This window comes from Dendropsophus ebraccatus, chromosome 2, assembly GCF_027789765.1.
Source record: "Dendropsophus ebraccatus isolate aDenEbr1 chromosome 2, aDenEbr1.pat, whole genome shotgun sequence".
NCBI classification, from domain to species: Eukaryota; Metazoa; Chordata; class Amphibia; order Anura; family Hylidae; genus Dendropsophus; species Dendropsophus ebraccatus.
This window is the reverse complement of record NC_091455.1, coordinates 211,335,418-211,357,167: the sequence shown is the minus strand read 5'-3', so window position 1 is coordinate 211,357,167 and position 21,750 is coordinate 211,335,418. Positions and strand designations below refer to the sequence as shown.

The 21,750-nt window shown below is 42.8% G+C and overlaps 2 protein-coding genes across 12 annotated transcripts in view; both read left to right on the top strand.

Moving 5' to 3' along the window:
- The window catches only part of ASNS (asparagine synthetase (glutamine-hydrolyzing)), a 108,696-nt gene extending 101,734 nt beyond the window's left edge, over nt 1–6,962 (top strand). For 10 of the 11 annotated variants that reach the window (XM_069959382.1, XM_069959381.1, XM_069959384.1 and 7 more), the window contains one exon: nt 6,646–6,962. In XM_069959382.1, the coding sequence (XP_069815483.1) occupies nt 6,646–6,849 (204 nt within the window). In that variant the 3' untranslated portion in view covers nt 6,850–6,962. Of the gene's footprint in view, nt 1–2,020; nt 2,144–6,645 lie in introns of those variants that run through there. The other variant, XM_069959393.1, reaches the window with a different exon arrangement.
- A 1,952-nt stretch (nt 6,963–8,914) lies between these two features.
- The window catches only part of LOC138783991 (tachykinin-like peptide), a 43,386-nt gene continuing 30,550 nt past the window's right edge, over nt 8,915–21,750 (top strand). The window contains exon 1 of the mRNA XM_069959396.1: nt 8,915–9,511. The gene's annotated coding sequence lies outside the window, so the exon portion shown is untranslated. The remainder of the gene's footprint in view (nt 9,512–21,750) is intronic.

The following is a 21,750-nucleotide window of genomic DNA, read 5'->3' as shown; positions in this document are numbered from 1 at the left end:
TACAAGTGTTGCATCCCATGTGTCACTCCTGACCAAGAAACAAGGCCAGAAGCGTCTTATCTGGGCCAAGGAAAAGAAGAACTGGACTGCTGATCAGTGGTCCAAGGGGCGGATCTCAGATGGAAGTAAATGTTGCATTTCAATTGGAAATCTCGGTCCCAGAGACTGGAGGAAGAGTGGAGAGGCTGTACACAATCCAAGCTGCTGGAGGAAGAGTGGAGAGGCCCAATCCAAGCTGCTGGAGAAAGAGTGGAGAGGCCCAATCCAAGCTCCTGGAGGAAGAGTAGAGAGGCTGTACACAATCCAAGCTGCTTGAGGTCTAGTGTGAAGTTTCCACGACCAATGATGGTTTGGGGAGCCATGTCATCTGCTGGTGGAGCTTCACTGGGTTTCATCAACACCAAAGTCACCACTGCCGTCTACCAGGACATCTTAGAGCCCTTCATGCTTCCCTATGCTGAAAAGATTTTTGGAGATGGCATTTTCATCTTCCAGCAGGATTTGGCACCTGTCCACACGGCCAAAAGTCCCAATCCCTGGTTACTAACCGCATCATCACTGGGCTTGATTCGCCAGCAAACTCACCAGACCTTAACCCCATAGAGAATTTATGAGCGATTGTCAAGAGAAAGATGAAAGACACCAGAGCCAACAATGCAGACGAGCTGAAGGTGACTATCAAAGCAACCTGGGCTTCACTAACACCTCTGCAGGGCCATCAGCTGGTCGCACCCATGCCACTTTGCCGCATTGATGCCGTCCTTCATGCAAAAGGTGCCCCAACTAAGTATTGAGAGTATTTGAAATATTCTAGTGTAAGAACCCAACCTAACAGTACTGTTAGGAAGAGGGGTGTACAGCGAGTGCACTACTTGGTTGGCACCAAGAACCAGCAAATATGAGTAATAGAAGTAGTAGGCTCTCTAGCGTAACTCCCCTTAAATTATCCAAGTTAATATGTATAGTCTTAGATATATATAGTTTCTGGTTATATCATAAATGAGTGATTATAATAAGTCAGAATTGTGTATAGAGATAAATAATTTTTATATTCATAAGATGAAACAAATAAAAAATAAAATTAACCAGTGAAGAATACAAGCAAAATTAAAAAAACACACCTGTATCAAGATTCATAAGGCTCTATAGGCATATATATCAGTATATATCTTCATAGTATGATAATCACAGGAGTATTTGAAAGTATTGAGAGTATTTATTGTAAAGACTTTTCATTTGGCCGACATTTCTGTGTTAAAAAAAAAAATTTCAGTTGGTTTTATATATTATTAAAATTTTCTGAAATACTGACTTTTGGTTTTTTTTTTTGGCTGTAATCCATAATCATCAATTTTAACAGAAATAAATACTTGAAAAAGTTCACTCTGTATGTAATAATTCTATAGAATATATGAGGTCACTTTTTGAATTGAATTACTGGAAAAAAAATAACTTTTTGTTGATATTCTAATTTATTGCAAATCGCTGTACTTGTATACTTTGATTAGTTACAATATACCTTGTGACAAAAATGAAACATACAACATCCTGGCAGTGTATTCTGAATGAAAATAGAAAATTATGTGGTAAGAAAACTTTCCTGAAGAAATACTTGGGGGAAATTTATCAAGACTGGTGTACAAGTATGCCAGTCCTAAATAAAACCCTGCCCCCTTTCCCCAGCCAGATTTACTAAGAGGTGTACGCCTATTAGTACAGCCGGCCGGCCCTGCACCCGCGCAGGCATTGCGCAAAAATAAATCAGGTGAGTGGAGGATACAGCAGGCATTCACCAGGGTAAAGGGACGAATGTGCCAGGGGTGCACAATGATAAATCCCCCCTTGGAGTATATTCTGTAAATTTTAAATGCACTAATAGCTGAGCTGTATTAACCCTAATATCCCCCAGGGGGAGCTGCTGTACTGTTATTTTACCACTTATAACCATTGTGTCATTTTTATAGATATTATAATTTGTGCATCTTCTGTACAGTGACTCAGATGTCTACATCTCTTCTAGTGAGAGCAGTCAGAATAATCTCTTTAGAAAAAAAAAAGTTCATGGATAAACACGTTGGAGAGTTAGGGATGATGAACTGAGGGAAGTCTGTCGTCCTCCATTGATGTTGTATTCATTGTAATACCAGGTCATACGTCTCAATTTACATCTGTAGAAATTGAGAATTTTAATGCATGATTGTATTATAATAAAATGACTACTATAATACTGCCCTGTATGTACAAGAATATAACTACTATAATACTGCTCCTATATACAGGGATATAACTACTATAATACTGCTCCTATATACAGGAATATAACTACTATAATACTGCTCCTATATACAGGAATATAACTACTATAATACTGCTCCTATATACAGGAATATAACTACTATAATGCGGTTCAGGGAAGAAACAGAGTGCTGCACCTCACACCTATGGCTGATACTCAGGGCCGGCTCCAGCTTTTTGTGGGCCCTTGGGCGACAGAGCCTCGGCGGGCCCCTTTGAGGAGCAAATCATGGAGAGACAGGCGAGGAAAGATTTGCAGCAGAAGAAACATGCGGCTGCTGCATATCTTTCTCCTCCTGTATCTCCTGATCTCTGCAGTAGTCAGGACTCTGGAGGAGTCAGACCCAGTCACAGGATTATATATATATATAATGCTGGTGCTGCTAGTTCTCTAGTATACAGCTCCTTCTGTGTGTGTGTGTGTATATACATACACACACACAGAGCAGGAGCTGTATACTAGAGAACTAGCAGCACCAGCATTTTATATATATATATATATATATATATATATATATATATTTATAATATAAACATGGTGAGACCTCTAGTTCTCCTATATACAGGCCCTGCAGTGATATATATATATATATATATATATATATATATATATATATATATATATATATATATATACACACACACACACGCTGTATATCACTGCAGGGCCTGTATATAGGAGAACTAGAGGTCTCACCATGTTCATATGATAGATAGGAGATAGGGAAATAGATAGATAGATAGATAGATAGATAGATAGATAGATAGATAGATAGATAGGAGATAGATAGATAGATAGATAGATAGGAGATAGATAGATAGATAGGAGATAGGGAAATAGATAGATAGATAGATAGATAAATAGGAGATAGATAGATAGATAGATAGATAGATAGGAGATAGGTAGATAGATAGATACAGATATCTAGTTGTTTTGTGTATAGAGGTCCTGCTGTAATATATATATATATAAATATATATATATATATATATATATATCCTGCTGTAATAGATATATATATATATTACAGCAGGACCTCTATACACAAAACAAGTAGAAGAACCAGCACATACAGGACACTTAGTTTGCAGAGCCTACCTGCTGCCCTCTATCAGGTCATGTGTCCGATCACATGACCCGTGACATCATCAAAGGTCCTTCAGACTCAAAGGTCCTCTTTCCTACTCGGCTGTAGGGAAGATTTGTGATGGAAGACAGGTGCTCGGGGGCCCCAGTATGTATCGGCGTGGCCCCTAACTGTCACATGCGGCCTCTAGGGGCCCAGTCCCCTTTGTTACTACACTTTTTTTTCTTTTTTACTAACAAAAAAAATGTAGTAACAAACGGGAGTGGGCCCCTAGAGGAGCTGTGGGCCCCGGCATTTGCCCTACTTAGCCGGGTGCTGACGCCGGCCCTGCTGATACTAGTGCCCCTAGGCTAAATAAAAAACACATCAGAATTTTGTGTATGAATTGATCAAGCCATACTGCCCCATGTACCATCGTGCAGGTATCTGATACACATGGGTCCCTACACTAAGTCCACACCGTGCCAGTCAGTGGCCACCAACCCCGCAGGCGCGCACAGTAAGGGAACGTGGGCCATGGGACGGCCCTGCGACCCCCATGTCACAGGACCAGACCCAAAAACACCACACCAGAACCCGGCCAGCACCGCCGGCGGAGAAGGTCGCCCCCAAGCAGCACAAGTCTGGATAAGGTATTACACTCACCATAGCTGCTGCAAACAGAATGGGAAAAAACAGGAGGGATTAAAACCATGTGCACTCAGGTGTCTCCTGCTAATTGCGGTCATGTGGGTCTCACCAGGAGGAGTGCAATACACGGAGAAAAGAGAGAAACAAAATGCGGTTCAGGGAAGAAACAGAGTGCTGCACCTCACACCTATGGCTGATACTAGTGCCCCTAGGCTAAATAAAAAACACATCAGAATTTTGTGTATGAATTGATCAAGCCATACTGTCCCATGTACCTCGTGCCGGTATCTGACTTGTGCTGTTTGGGGGCGACCTTCTCCGCCGGCGGTGCTGGCCGGGTTCTGGTGTGGTGTTTTTGGGTCTGGTCCTGTGACATGGGGGTCGCAGGGCCGTCCCATGGCCCCCGTTCCCTGGCTGTGCACGCCTGCGGGGTTGGTGGCCACTGACTGGCACGGTGTGGACTTAGTGTAGGGACCCATGTGTATCAGATACCGGCACGAGGTACATGGGGCAGTATGGCTTGATCAATTCATACACAAAATTCTGATGTGTTTTTTATTTAGCCTAGCGGCACTAGTATCAGCCATAGGTGTGAGGTGCAGCACTCTTTTTCTTCCCTGAACCGCATAACTACTATAATACTGCTCCTATATACCGGAATATAACTACTATAATACTGCTCCTATATACCGGAATATAACTACTATAATACTGCTCCTATATACAGGAATATAACTACTATAATACTGTCCCCTATATACAAGAATATAACTACTATAATACTGCTCCTATGTACAGGAATATAATTACTATAATAGTGCTCCTATATACAGGAATATAACTACTATAATACTGCTCCTATATACAGGAATATAACTACTATAATACTGCTCCTATATACAGGAATATAACTACTATAATACTGCTCCCTATATACAGGAATATAACTACTATAATACTGCTCCTATATACATGAATATAACTACTATAATACTGCTCCTATATACAGGAATATAACTACTATAATACTGCCCCCTATACACAGGAATATAACTACTATAATACTGCTCCTATATACAAGAATATAACTACTATAATACGGTTCAGGGAAGAAAAAGAGCGCTGCACCTCACACCTATGGCTAATACTAGTACCTCTCGGCTGCATAAAAAACATCAGAATTCTGTATGTGAATTGATCAAGCCATACTGCCCCATGTATCGCGTGCAGGTATCTGATACACATGGGTCCCTACACTAAGTCCACACCGTGCCAGTCAGTGACCACCACCCCCGCAGGCGTGCACAGTCAGGGAAGGGAGGCCATGGAACGGCCCTGCAACCACCATGCCACAGGACCAGACCCAAAAATGCCACACCAAAACCCAGCCAGCACCACCGGCGGAGGAAGCTGCCCCCAAACAGCACAAGTCTGGATAAGGTATTGCACTCACCATAGCTATCAAAGATAGAATGGGATAGACAGGAGGGATTAAAACCATGAGCACTCAGGTGTCTCCTGCTAATTGCGGTCATGTGGGTCTCACCAGGAGGAGTGCAAAACACGGAGAAAAGAGAGATACAAAATACGGTTCAGGGAAGAAAAAGAGTGCTGCACATCACACCTATGGCTGATACTAGTACCTCTCGGCTGCATAAAAAACATCAGAATTCTGTATGTGAATTGATCAAGCCATACTGCCCCATGTACCGCGTGCAGGTATCTGATACACATGGGTCCCTACACTAAGTCCACACTGTGCCGGTCAGTGACCACCACCCCCGCAGGCGTGCACAGTCAGGGAAGGGAGGCCATGGAACGGCCCTGCAACCACCATGCCACAGGTCCAGACCCAAAAATGCCACACCAAAACCCAGCCAGCACCATCGGCGGAGGAAGCTGCCCCCAAAAAGCACAAGTCTGGATAAGGTATTGCACTCACCATAGCTATCAAAGATAGAATGGGACAGACAGGAGGGATAGCGTAGGGGCCCGTGTGGACCAGAGGACCTGCGCGGTGGTACACGGGGCAATATGGCTTGATCAATTCATATACAGACACTCTGGTGTTGATTTTTAATATAGGCCTAGCGGCATTAGTGTCAGCCATAGTTGGGATGTGCAGCCGTTTCATTCTCTCCAGTTCGTGTTTCACAGTTCTCCCTCTCTGAACAGCTCGCACTCCTTTATAAGACCCACATGACCAAAATTAGCAGGATATGCCTGTGCTCACATGTCTGGACCCTATGTCTTCCCCATTCTGTGAGAGCAGCAATGGTAAGTGTAATACCATATCCATACTTGTGTCATTTGGGGGCAGCCTTCCCCGCCTATGTACATTATACTTTCATGCTGTCCCTGGTCCTGAAAAATGAAGCAATCCCAATATAAGTGATATATTTGGTTTTATATAACTGGGATATACAGGACGCCATTCTATCACTCGGAGAAGGAACATTCCGGCTGAATCCATTCTTTAGCACAAAACAGGTTACAAGAACCAAGTCATTTTTCCGGTTCATTGTGCGCGGTTCCTATAGTCGTGGGAGAAGCCATGGTCCATGCGGGGGACTGATTCCGATACATTGTTGCTGATTGAATGAGCATTGTTTCCTTGGTCTTTTCTCTCCAGGTTGATGACATGATGCTGGAGAAGTCTGCCGAGGAGTTTCCCTTTAATTCTCCTAAGACAAAGGAAGGTTACTTCTACCGTCAGATCTTTGAGAAGTATTACCCGGGGCGCGCTGACTGGTTGACTCATTACTGGATGCCTCGCTGGATCCACGCCACCGACCCGTCTGCCCGAACACTCACACATTACAAAGCTGACGCATAAAATTCACCCGACATTCAGGGGGAAATCATTCATTCGCACTTTCCATAAATCCAATTTTTTTTTTCTTAAGCCGACGCTTTACAATAAAACCCAGTGGAGAGGATTACATATAATGTGCCGAGGATCATGGGTAATTTCAGCCGTCGGAGGACTTAATGCATTCACCTCCACCTTCTGATTGACAGATCCTGTTATTAGAGGGAATTTTACAGCTTCTTATCTGGGGGTCCCCACACCGCGCATCATAAACAAACCTGTCAGCTGGCCGGAGGCGCCGGCTATAAATATACATCATTCTATAAATACAGAGGATATATAGCATGGAGGCAGCCCCTGTGGGCACTATGGACCAGCATAGGGGGGCACCCAGCTTAGACCGCCACAATCCCCATGGGTAATATCTGGGGTATAGCTTAGGTTAGTGTTGAGCGAGTTGCCGAACTGTTCAGGTTCAGTAACATTCTCCAAACTTGAACGTTCGGCATTTGACTCCCAGCAGCTGGAGAAGTTAGATGCCGCCCTATGTTTTTAAATCAACTGTTGTCAGAAAGTTATACAGATTAGTAAATTACTTGTATTTAAAAATCTCCAGTCTTACAGTACTTATCAGCTACTGTATGTTCTGCAGGAAGTGGTGTATTCTCTCCAGTCTGACACAGTGCTCTCTGCTGCCATCTCTGTCCATGTCAGGAACTGTCCAGAGCAGGAGAGGTTTTCTACAAGATTTTCTGCCGCTCTGGACAGTTCCTGACATGGACAGAGGTGGCAGCAGTGAGCACTGTGTCAGACTGGAAAGAATTTACCACTTCCTGAATGATATAAGTACTGGAAGATCTAAGATTTTTAAAGGAAATCTGTTGTTAGGTTTATGCTGCCTTAAATGAGAGCAACAGAAACTAGTGACAAAATGCTAAACAGATCGGTGTATTCCTGTTCAGCAGTTCTCCTAATATGCAGGTGAATAAGATTCTTGCCACACCTCTCCCCCCCCCCCCCGCCCTCCAGCTGCTGACTGACAGGTGACTGCGTATACACAGCATGGATAACTGCCAATCAGCAGCTGGTGGGCGGGGTTTTCCGCTTCTCATGAATATCCAGGACTACTGGGCTCATGCACATAATGGAGAGGACTACCTATTGTTCATGTTATTCAGGAGGAGATCTGTGGATCAGCTGCACAGAAGTGATCCATCATTCTGCTCAGCTTCTCTGTCACTAGTATATACTACCCTGACATAGGACACCAGAAACCTGCTGACAGAGTTAATGAACAGTGAGGGGGTTAATGCTAATATACCTGGTGGTCTAGGGCAATAAATCCAATATCCCCATTGGTGTACATCAGTAAAGGGGTTAATATTCATGGTGGTCAGGGCCGTATATACAGCTCATGTTGCCCTAGGCACTGGGACCGAATACATCCCATTGGTGGACTGAACCAGCTGCAGGGTGGTGATGGCTTCTCCTGTATGATGGTTGGGAAGTACCTGCTATAGAAGCAGCTCCTGTGGACACCATGGACCATTTGGAGCCCCAGTTTAGGCGGCCTCCTTCCTCATAAGTAATGTGGACTGGTCAGAACCCTTCCTCTTCTTTTAGAAATGGTGGTTTGCACAGCTAGAATGTCTTGATGACCTTGCTTCCTATATGGGTAGGTAGCAGGTGAGACAAGCAAGTGTGGGCCAAGACCAAGCAGTTCTTATATAAAGATGGGGTCACCCAAAAAGTTTCTCCTTCAGATGCTAGAAAGTGGCAGAGATCTGTAATTTATTTATATTTAAAAATATCCATTCTTCCTGTACTTATCAGCTGCTGTATGTCCTGCAGGAAGTGGTGTATTCTCTCCAGTGTGACACAGTGCTCTCTGCTGCCACCTCTGTCCATGTCAGGAACTGTCCAGAGCAGGAGAGGTTTTTTTATAGGGATTTGCTGCTGCTCTGGACAGTTCCTGACATGGACAGAGGTGGCAGCAGAGAGCACTGTGTCAGACTGGAGAGAATACACCACTTCCTGCAGGACGTACAGCAGCTGATATAGACTGGAGATTTTTAAATAGAAGTAAATTACAAATATCTGCCACCAGTTGATTTAAATGTTTTTTTTGTTGTGAACTACCCCTTAAACTTATAAGATGGGGGTAGGGGGTCAGTCCTTGACAGTAATGGGAGGTGGAAAACACTCCTACCACCATGTCTCTTACAGGTCTAATTGCAGTGACCCTGATATCACACTAGAGGTTTATAAGCCTCCATTGTGCTTCCTCTGGCCGTCGCTTGTTATGACCTTGGGTTAGCGTGTGTCCTCTTGTGACCTCTTGTGACCTCCAGCCTTCACATCCTTGAAGATTTATGCGGTCGTAACATTTTCTTGGTCTAAGCTTTTCTTCTCTGCTTGCAGTTTTGAGCAGGACTCCAGATGGTCGCCCCAGTTTACCGTCACGTCCCTGTACAGAAAGTTTTACTGGCAAAGCAGAAATGTCCCCGAACAAAGATTCTCCTGGAGTCACAGAAAAATCTCCAACCTCACCGAAAACTTGAGCAGCGTCATCTTTAAAGTAGATCTCCACCTAGAAGTGCTTGCTGTAATAGAATCACCATCCTAGGTAGCTGGACGGGAGAGATAACTGAGGGCCAGACAATCATTCTGCCGTCACTTATTGAAGGTGTGTGGGGGGCCACCTCAAAGAGGCACAGGGGTTGGGATCCCAAGCAGCTTTGCAATATACTCTCTTTAGTTTTTTATGTTTTCTATGTTTTAATCAACATTATACATATGGCCACAAGGTGTCTCCCTTCACTGTACATGTAGCAGAGAATCCTGGGTGTGCTCGCATTGTACGGTCAGCTCACCAAAATCTCTGTAACCGTACAATGACATTATACTGACCGGTTTTATAACAAAGCATTGTCTCTCTGTAAACTGCAGAACTGATAATAGAATTAGTATAAGTTAGTTGCTCTAAATTGCTTTAGTGATATTCATCCTGCATGATGGACAGGTGTCTTTCCTTTTCTGAGCACACAAAGGTCTGGGACTTCCTGTGTTTTGTCTCTTTTTTGGGGGATAGGGGCACAGAAGGGGGGGGGGGTATTACAATTTGGGTTGCATTAGCGGATTATTACTACTTTGGGGGGTTATAACTATTTGGGTGCACAGAAGAGATTTATTGCTGTTTGGGCCACAGGAGGGGAGATTATTACTACATGGGGGAACAGGAGGGGAGATTATTACTACATGGGGGAACAGGAGGGGAGATTATTACTACCTGGGGGCACAGGAGGGGAGATTATTACTACATGGGGGAACAGGAGGGGAGATTATTACTACCTGGGGGCACAGGAGGAGAGATTATTACTACATGGGGGAACAGGAGGGGAGATTATAACTACCTGGGGGCACAGAAGCGGAGATTATTACTACCTGGGGGCACAGGAGGAGAGATTATCACAACCTTGGGGCAAAGGACGGGAGATTATTACTACCTGGGGACAGAGAAGCAGAGATTACTACTTCATGGGGGCACAGGAGGAGAGATTATTACAACCTGGGGGCAAAGGAGGGGAGATTATTACTACCTGGGGGCACAGGAGGAGATATTATTACTACCTGGGGGCACAGGAGGGGAGATTATTACTACCTGGGGGCACAGGATGAGAGATTATTACTTCCTGGGGGCACAGAAGCGCAGATTATTACAACCTGGGGGCAAAGGAGGGGAGATTATTACTACCTGGGGGCAAAGGAGGGGAGATTATTACTTCCTGGGGGCACAGAAGCGGAGATTATTACTACCTGGGGGCACAGAAGCGCAGATTATTACAACCTGGGGGCAAAGGAGGGGAGATTATTACTACCTGGGGGCACAGGAGGAGAGATTATTACTTCCTCGGGGCACAGGAGGAGGGATTATTACTATTTGGGGGCACAGAAGCGGAGATTATTACTACCTGGGGGCACAGAAGGGGAGATTATTACTTCCTGGGGAAAAGGAGGGGAGATTATTACTACCTGGGGGCACAGGAGGAGAGATTATTACTTCCTCGGGGCACAGGAGGAGGGATTATTACTATTTGGGGGCACAGAAGCGGAGATTATTACTACCTGGGGGCACAGAAGGGGAGATTATTACCTCCTGGGGGCAAAGGAGGGGGGATTATTACTTCCTGGGGAAAAGGAGGGGAGATTATTACTACCTGGGGGAACAGGAGGGGGGATTATTACTTCCTGGGGAAAAGGAGGGGAGATTATTACTACCTGGGGGCACAGAAGGGGAGATTATTACCTCCTGGGGGCAAAGGAGGGGGGATTATTACTTCCTGGGGAAAAGGAGGGGAGATTATTACTACCTGGGGGAACAGGAGGGGGGATTATTACTTCCTGGGGAAAAGGAGGGGAGATTATTACTACCTGGGGGCACAGAAGGGGAGATTATTACCTCCTGGGGGCAAAGGAGGGGGGATTATTACTTCCTGGGGAAAAGGAGGGGAGATTATTACTACCTGGGGGAACAGGAGGGGGGATTATTACTTCCTGGGGAAAAGGAGGGGAGATTATTACTACCTGGGGGAACAGGAGGAGAGATTATTACTACCTGGGGGAACAGGAGGGGGGATTATTACTTCCTGGGGGCACAGTAGCGGAGATTATTACTACCTATTGCCACTGGAGGGGGTTATTGCTACCTAGGGACCCAAGAAGAGGGGATTATGGCTACTTGGGGTACATAGGACCCCCCCATAGGAGGGGGGGGGTTATAATTTTGGTACATTGAAGAGCGCATTGTAATAGTGTGGAGTTGCAGAAGGGATTTTATTAAATGCAAAAAGTTAGGTATTTACAGTGTGAAGGAACAGAAGGGGACTAACTACTGTGTGGGTCTTAAAGGGGAACTAGTCATGTTTGGTCACTATAGATGGAGATCTGTGTAGAGGAAAGGTGAGGCGGGTGCTGGAAAAGTGCCTAGCCTAAAATGTTACTTGTCACGATAGATGTTACGGCTAAAAGAAGTGACTTTGTACCATGGTTCTTATTCAGTAGCAGTACTGGTGGTATTGTTAGTCATTAGGCAGTGGTAACGTGGTCAGGGTGTGGCGGTATTATGTGTCCTTTGTGGGGTGATAATATTGGTGATTATATTTAGTGACTATGGTGTGGTATTATTTAGCATTTAGTAGTATGATGGTCATATGTATGGTAGTGGTGGTGAGTGGGTGGTGGGGCACACCACACAGGACACCTCCTCTATATACTACACCACACAGGACATCTCCTCTATATACTACACCACACAGGACACATCCTCTATACTACACCACACAGGACACCTCCTCTATATACTACACCACACAGGACACCTCCTCTATACACTACACCACACAGGACATCTCCTCTATATACTACACCACACAGGACACCTCCTCTATATACTACACCACACAGGACACCTCCTCTATATACTACACCACACAGGACACCTCCTCTATATACTACACCACACAGGACACCTCCTCTATATACTACACCACACAGGACACATCCTCTATATACTTCACCACACAGGATACATCCTCTATATACTACACCACACAGGACACCTCCTCTATATACTACACCACACAGGATACATCCTCTATATACTACACCACACAGGATACATCCTCTATATACTACACCACACAGGACACCTCCTCTATATACTACACCACACAGGACACCTCCTCTATATACTACACCACACAGGACACCTCCTCTATATACTACACCACACAGGACACCTCCTCTATATACTACACCACACAGGACACCTCCTCTATATACTACACCACACAGGACACCTCCTCTATATACTACACCACACAGGACACCACCACCTCTATATACTACACCACACAGGACACCTCCTCTATATACTACACCACACAGGACACCTCCTCTATATACTACACCACACAGGGCACCACCACCTCTATATACTACACCACACAGGACACCTCCTCTATATACTACACCACACAGGACACCTCCTCTATATACTACACCACACAGGGCACCTCCTCTATATACTACACCACACCACACAGGACACCTCCTCTATATACTACAACACACAGGACACCTCCTCTATATACTACACCACACAGGACACCTCCTCTATATACTACACCACACAGGACACCTCCTCTATATACTACACCACACAGGACACCTCCTCTATATACTACACCACACAGGACACCTCCTCTATATACTACACCACACAGGACACCTCCTCTATATACTACACCACACAGGACACCTCCTCTATATACTACACCACACAGGACACCTCCTCTATATACTACACCACACAGGACACCTCCTCTATATACTACATCACACAGGACACCTCCTATATATACTACACCACACAGGACACATCCTCTATATACTACACCACACAGGACACCTCCTATATATACTACACCACACAGGACACCTCCTCTATATACTACACCACACAGGAGACCTCCTCTATATACTACACCACACAGGACACCTCCTCTATATACTACATCACACAGGACACCTCCTATATATACTACACCACACAGGACACATCCTCTATATACTACACCACACAGGACACCTCCTCTATATACTACACCACACAGGACACCTCCTCTATATACTACACCACACAGGACACCTCCTCTATATACTACTCCACACAGAACACCTCCTCTATATACTACACCACACAGGACACCTCCTCTATATACTACACCACACAGGACACATCCTCTATATACTACACCACACAGGACACCTCTTCTATATACTACACCACACAGGGGGACACATCCTCTATATACTACACCACACAGGACACCTCCTCTATATACTACACCACACAGGACACCTTCTCTATATACTACACCACACAGGACACCTCCTCTATACTACAACACACAGGACACCTCCTCTATATACTACACCACACAGGACACCTCCTCTATATACTACACCACACAGGACACCTCCTCTATACTACACCACACAGGACACCTCCTCTATACTACAACACACAGGACACCTCCTCTATATACTACACCACACAGGACACCTCCTCTATATACTACACCACACAGGACACCTCCTCTATATACTACACCACACAGGACACCTCCTCTATACTACACCACACAGGACACCTCCTCTATACTACACCACACAGGACACATCCTCTATACTACACCACACAGGACACCTCCTCTATATACTACACCACACAGGACACCTCCTCTATATACTACACCACACAGGGCACCTCCTCTATATACTACACCACACAGGACACCTCCTCTATATACTACACCACACAGGACACCTCCTCTATATACTACACCACACAGGACACCTCCTCTATATACTACACCACACAGGACACCTCCTCTATCCTACATCACACAGGACACCTCCTCTATATACTACACCACACAGGACACCTCCTCTATATACTACACCACACAGGGCACCTCCTCTATATACTACACCACACCACACAGGACACCTCCTCTATATACTACACCACACAGGACACCTCCTCTATATACTACACCACACAGGACACCTCCTCTATATACTACACCACACAGGACACCTCCTCTATCCTACATCACACAGGACACCTCCTCTATATACTACACCACACAGGACACCTCCTCTATATACTACACCACACAGGGCACCTCCTCTATATACTACACCACACCACACAGGACACCTCCTCTATACTACACCACACAGGACACCTCCTCTATACTACACCACACAGGACACCTCCTCTATATACTACACCACACAGGGCACATCCTCTATACTACACCACACAGGACACCTCCTCTATATACTATTCCACACAGGACACCTCCTCTATATACTACACCACACAGGGGGACACATCCTCTATATACTACACCACAATGGACACCTCCTCTATATACTACACCACACAGGACACCTCCTCTATATACTACACCACACAGGACACCTCCTCTATATACTACACCACACAGGACACCTCCTCTATATGCTACACCACACAGGACACCTCCTCTATATACTACACCACACAGGACACCTCCTCTATATACTACACCACACAGGACACCTCCTCTATATACTACACCACACAGGATACCTCCTCTATATACTACACCACACAGGACACCTCCTCTATATACTACACCACACAGGACACCTCCTCTATATACTATTCCACACAGGACACCTCCTAAATATACTACACCACACAGGACACCTCCTCTATATACTACACCACACAGGACACCTCCTCTATACTACACCACACAGGACACCTCCTCTATATACTACACCACACAGGACACCTCCTCTATATACTACACCACACAGGACACCTCCTTTATATACTATTCCACACAGGACACCTCCTATATATACTGCACCACACAGGACACCTCCTATATATACTACACCACACAGGACACCTCCTCTATATACTACACCACACAGGGGGGCACCTCCTCTATATACTACACCACAATGGACACCTCCTCTATATACTACACCACACAGGACACCTCTATACTACACCACACAGGACACCTCCTCTATATACTACACCACACAGGACACCTCCTCTATATACTACACCACACAGGACACCTCTTCTATATGCTACACCACACAGGACACCTCCTCTATATACTACACCACACAGGACACCTCTATACTACAACACACAGGACACCTCCTCTATATACTACACCACACAGGACACCTCCTCTATATACTACACCACACAGGACACCTCTATACTACACCACACAGGACACCTCTATACTACACCACACAGGACACCTCCTCTATATACTACACCACACAGGACACATACTCTATATACTACACCACACAGGACACCTCCTCTACCGTTCAGGTTCTTGCTGAAATTCATGTCTGGGGTTCTCATTTTACATTTTTGGGTCCCAAATTTCGGGTTCCTACCGATTTCAGTGGGGTTTGTGTTCTGATCCGCATTTTCTAACTTTTTTTTTTGCAAAGTTTGGCCACACGTGTCAAACCCAACTTTCCATGGGTCGGCTCATCACTATCAACCCCACCAGCGACGTGACATCCTCTCCAGGCATGTGGTCCCGTTACACTACTCCCCCTCTCACCTGCTGTGTTCATGAAATTAGGAACAAGAAACCACGTTTTATCTTTTTGTATAATAAAATGGGGCAATTAATTAGTCATCGATTTGCTGAAGTTTATCGCTTCTACCGATCCCCCCCCCCCCCCCATGACTTCATGCAATCTACCAGACCCGGAACAATAGACAATGGATTTAAATATCCAAAGGAATCGGGAGAAATGGAAAGTTTCATTTACCTCAGATTGGTAGAGAAGAAACCGTCACAGGAACAAAGTGACACGGTAACAATGCCACCTGACAACGCCGCCAATCAGCTCTTAATGACTACTACTTATCTAACGCAGCCGCAATTTAACGCCAAATTGTACTATATGCGCTCGGCTAATGAGGCAAAGTGACATGTGACGTTTGATGGGGCCGATGTGTAATGAGTGCAATAGAGTAAGGGTTAATGAAGGGACGGCTATGGGTTGGTGTGGTCACTTATGCAGCTGGACTGCGACAATGTACAGAGATGTAGCAGAGCTGGGTCTGTCACTACTCATAGTATTAATGTAATAGGTTTCCTCACCCATAACCCAAATAGTTACACAACTTTTCACATCTACTTTTTATGTATATGTTAAAGCGTACCTGTCCCCTCAAAAGGGTACAGCAGGGGTCCCGTGGCCGCAGCCTCTGTGTCACATGACAAAATGGACACATAGGGGAAGATTTATCAAAAGGTGTAAAATTTAGACTGGTGCAACCTGCCCAGAGCAACCAATCACAGCTCTCATTCCTTTCACCAGAGCTATAAGCTGAGCTGTGATTGGTTGCTGTGGGCAGGCTGCACCAGTCTTAATTTTACACCTTTTGATAAATCTTCCCCTATGTGTCCATTTTGTCATGTGACACAGAGGCCGCGGCCACGGGACCCCTGCTGGGTTCCAGGGTCTCTGGGGAGTGCGCTTCATGACCTGGCTGATGGACTGGCCGCTCAGCCAGACCGGACGTTGCTCCAGTCACTAATTGGCTAAGCGGCCAGTCCATCTGCCAAGACAGGGCATTTTCCCTGTGGTTCCCCGAGGCCACTCCAGCCGCTCACCGCTGGCATGGGAAGAGGTAAGTTCCCTCCCCCTGCAGGCTGCCAGGTCTTAGAAATTGCCGGACTTCTCCTTTAACTGTTCCTGGTTATTAAAGCTATAGCAGTTATGTCTCCAGTTTCCTGCAATTAAGCTCCATTCACTTCAATGGAACTGAGCTGCAAAACTGAACCCAAACTAGAGACAAGAGACAAGCTGTTCCTGTAGAAAAATGGACGTGTTTTTCTAAACCTGGTCAGAAATAACACAAGAAAAAATCTATTATCTATCTATCTATCTATCTATCTTCTATCTATCTATCTCCTATCTATCTATCTCTCTCTCTCTCTGTCTGTCTATCTATCTATATCTATCTATCTATCTATCTATCTATCTATCTATCTATCTCCTATCTATCTATTTATCTATTATCTATCTATCTATTATCTATCTATTATCTATCTATCTCCTATCTATCTCCTATCTTTCTATCTATCTATCTATCTATCTATCTATCTATCTATCTATCTATTTATCTATCTTCCTATCTATCTATCTATCTATCTATCTATCAATTCAATTCAATTCAATTCAAAAAAGCTTTATTGGCAGGTCCAAAATAAACATCTCCTATCTATCTATCTATCTATCTATCTATCTATCTATTATTTATCTATCTATCTATCTATCTATCTATCTATCTATCTCCTATCTATCTATCTATCTATCTATCTATCTATCTATCTATCTATTATTTATCTATCTATCTATCTATCTATCTATCTCCTATCTATCTATCTATCTATTATTTATCTATCTATCTATCTCTATCTATCTATCTCCTATCTATCTATCTATTATTTATCTATCTATTATCTATCTATCTATCTCCTATCTCCTATCTATCTATCTATCTATCTATCTATCTATCTATCTATCTCTATCTATCTATCTATCTATCTATCTATCTATCTATCTATCTATCTATCTATCTCCTATCTATCTATCTATCTCCTATCTATCTATCTATCTATCTATCTATCTATCTTCTATCTATCTATCTATTATCTATCTATCTATCTATCTATCTATCTATCTATCACGCTTGAAAATGGTGACAGAGAGTCACTGAAACGTTGCGTTTGGAGTGTTGCACTATGAATTGACTGAATAAACACAGCTTATTGAGCTTTTTCACTACACTGGAGTGCTGTGGATTCTCTGCATATATACTCACTACGATCTTTGGTCTGGATCAAGATCCGCTGGCACCACCATTACCACATTAAAGCAGTGCTGCTTCTTCTCTTTTGCTGCTATCTATCTATCTATCTATCTATCTATCTATCTATCTCCTATCTATCTATCTATCTATCTATTATCTATCTATCTATCTATCTATCTATCTTCTATCTAACTATCTATCTATCTATATCTATCTCCTATCTATCTATCTATCTATCTATCTATCTATCTATCTATCTATCTATCATCTCCTATCTATCTATCTATCTATCTATCTATCTATCTATCTATCTATCTCCTATCTATCTATCTATTATTTATCTATCTATTATCTATTTATCTATCTATCTATCTATCTATTATCTATCTATCTATCTATCTATCTATCTATCTATCTATCTCCTATCTATCTATCTATCTATCTATCTATCTATCTATCTCCTATCTATCTATCTATCTATCTATCTATCTATCTATCTATTATCTATCTATCTCCTATCTATCTATCTATCTATCTATCTATCTATCTATCTATCTATCTATTATTTATCTATCTATCTATTATCTATCTATCTATCTATCTCCTATCTATCTATCTATCTATCTATCTATCTATCTATCTATCTATTTATCTATCTATCTATCTCTCTCTCTGTCTGTCTATCTCTGTCTATCTCCTATCTATCTATCTATCTATCTATCTATCTATCTATCTATCTATCATCTATCTATCTATCTATCTATCTATCTATCTATCTATCTCCTATCTATCTATCTCCTATCTATCTATCTATCTATCTATTATCTATCTATCTATCTATCTATCTCCTATCTATCTATCTATCTATCTATCTATTTATTTATCTATCTATCTATCTATCTATCTATCTCCTATCTATCTATCTATCTATCTATCTATCTATCTATCTATCTATCTCCTATCTATCTATCTATTATTTATCTATCTATTAGCTATCTATCTATCTATCTATCTATCTATTATCTATCTATCTCCTATCTATCTATCTATCTATCTATCTATCTATCTATCTATTATATATCTATCTATCTATCTATCTATTATCTATCTATCTATCTATCTATCTCCTATCTATCTATCTATCTATCTATCTATCTATCTATCTATCTATCTCCTATCTATCTGTCATCTATCTATCTATCTATCTCCTATCTATCTATCTATCTATCTATCTCCTATCTATCTATCTCCTATCTATCTATCTATCTATCTATCTATCTATCTATCTATCTATCTATCTCCTATCTATCTATCTATCTATCTATCTATCTCCTATCTATCTATCTCCTATCTATCTATCTATCTATCTATCTATCTATCTATCTATCTATGTCCTATCTATCTATCTATCTATCTATCTATCTATCTATCTATGTCCTATCTATCTATCTATCTATCTATCTATCTCCTATCTATCTATCTATCTATCTATCTATCTATCTATCTATCTATCTATCTATCTCCTATCTATCTATCTATCTATCTATCTATCTATCTCCTATCTATCTATCTATCTATCTATCTCTCTATCTATCTATCTATCTATCTATCTATCTATCTCCTATCTATCTATCTATCTCTCTATCTATCTATCTATCTATCTATCTATCTCCTATCTATCTATCTCCTATCTATCTATCTATCTATCTATCTATCTATCTATCTATCTATCTCCTATCTATCTATCTATCTCCTATCTATCTATCTATCTATCTATCTATCTATCTATCTATCTATCTATCTCCTATCTATCTATCTCCTATCTATCTATCTATCTATCTATCTATCTATCTATCTATCTATCTATCTATCTATCTATCTATCTTCTCACAGTGATCCCCGGCAGGTAATTTTCATGGATCTTTCTCTAATGGAGTTAATGCATCTTGGCTGCTGCGCAGGATCTGATCACGGACGCGGCTGCACGTTCTCCATTATCAGGGGTTTATGTCCTGAATATTAGAATCCTGCTGTAAAAGGGAAGAACATTCTGTCAGTAATTCACCAAATCAAATCGTCTTAGAGGAATTTATTACAAAGTGAGAATAAGAATGAAGGAAGAACCAAGGGCAGGGATGAGCGCCACAATCTTACAGCAGTGTTCACACTCCATTTACACTCCATGCATTAGCTGTATGCAGCCGGCAGGGGCACTATAAGTCCCAGCAGTGATTTGCTTCACATTGCCAGATTAGTTGAAGTGCAGATCATATACAGCTCTGGGAAGCACAGACCGCCCATGCGTTACGTGAAAAACCCATTCGTTTCAATAAGCTTCGTGTAATAATTGATTTCCCCTGTGGTGGCGCTGTGGAAGAATTGCCTGTTGCTGCCAAGTTCTCTAACTAGTCACTGAGGGCAGGACCAGATTAAAGGGGAGCGCTCTAACCTTCCGATATGTCCCTATAGTACACGGGCACTGGGAATAAAGGTAGTTTGTACCATACTGCTAAACTGTTACTGACCAAATCCAGTAGTGCTCATTTAAAGATAGATACCAGCTCTACACAGGCCCTGCAGTGATTACAGTGCAGCTACATCCAGTGACTCACAAGAGGCCCGAAGATTCATGATGATTTCACCTGGCGTCGACTAATCTCCACAGAATCTGCCAATCAAACATTTTAAGCTTCTTATCCTCATTTCTATACAAACTTCCCATCTGAATTGTTCCCTCTTTGCCCTAATATAATATAATATAATATTATAGTTAGACCAACCTCTGTGCATGCCCTTATAGTATTAACCAATCTTTGCAGCCCAGTATAGTATTAAACCCCACAGTGCAGCCCCCATATAGTATTAAACCCCACTGTGCAGCCCCCATATAGTATTAGCCCCTTTTGCAGCCCTGTATATTATTAATTCCCTTCTATGCAGCCCTCTATAGTATTAAGCCCTATTGTGCAGCCCCTGTATAGTATTAACCCCCTCTGTGCAGTCTATGTATAGTGTTAAGCACTCACTGTACAGCCCCCTTATAGTATCAATCCCCACTGTACACCCCCCTTATAGTATCAATCCCCACTTTGCAACTCCATTTAAGATTAACCCTTTCTGTGCAGCTCTGTATAGTATTAACCCGCTCTGTGCAGCACCATATGGTATTACATGCCACTATGCAATCCTCATATAGTATTAACCCTGTATACTATTAACTCACTTCGTGCAGCTGATATACTATATGGGTGTATATATAGTGCGTGTGTGTGTGTGTGTATATATATATATATATATATATCTGCATAGACGGAGGATGTTAATACATGTAGTATTACCTCCTTCTGTCTCCGCCGTCCCTTAATAGTATTAACCCTGTTGTGCTGCCCCCTCTTTAGGATTAATGCTGTTGCTCTGCAGGTGTATGCTCTGCTCTC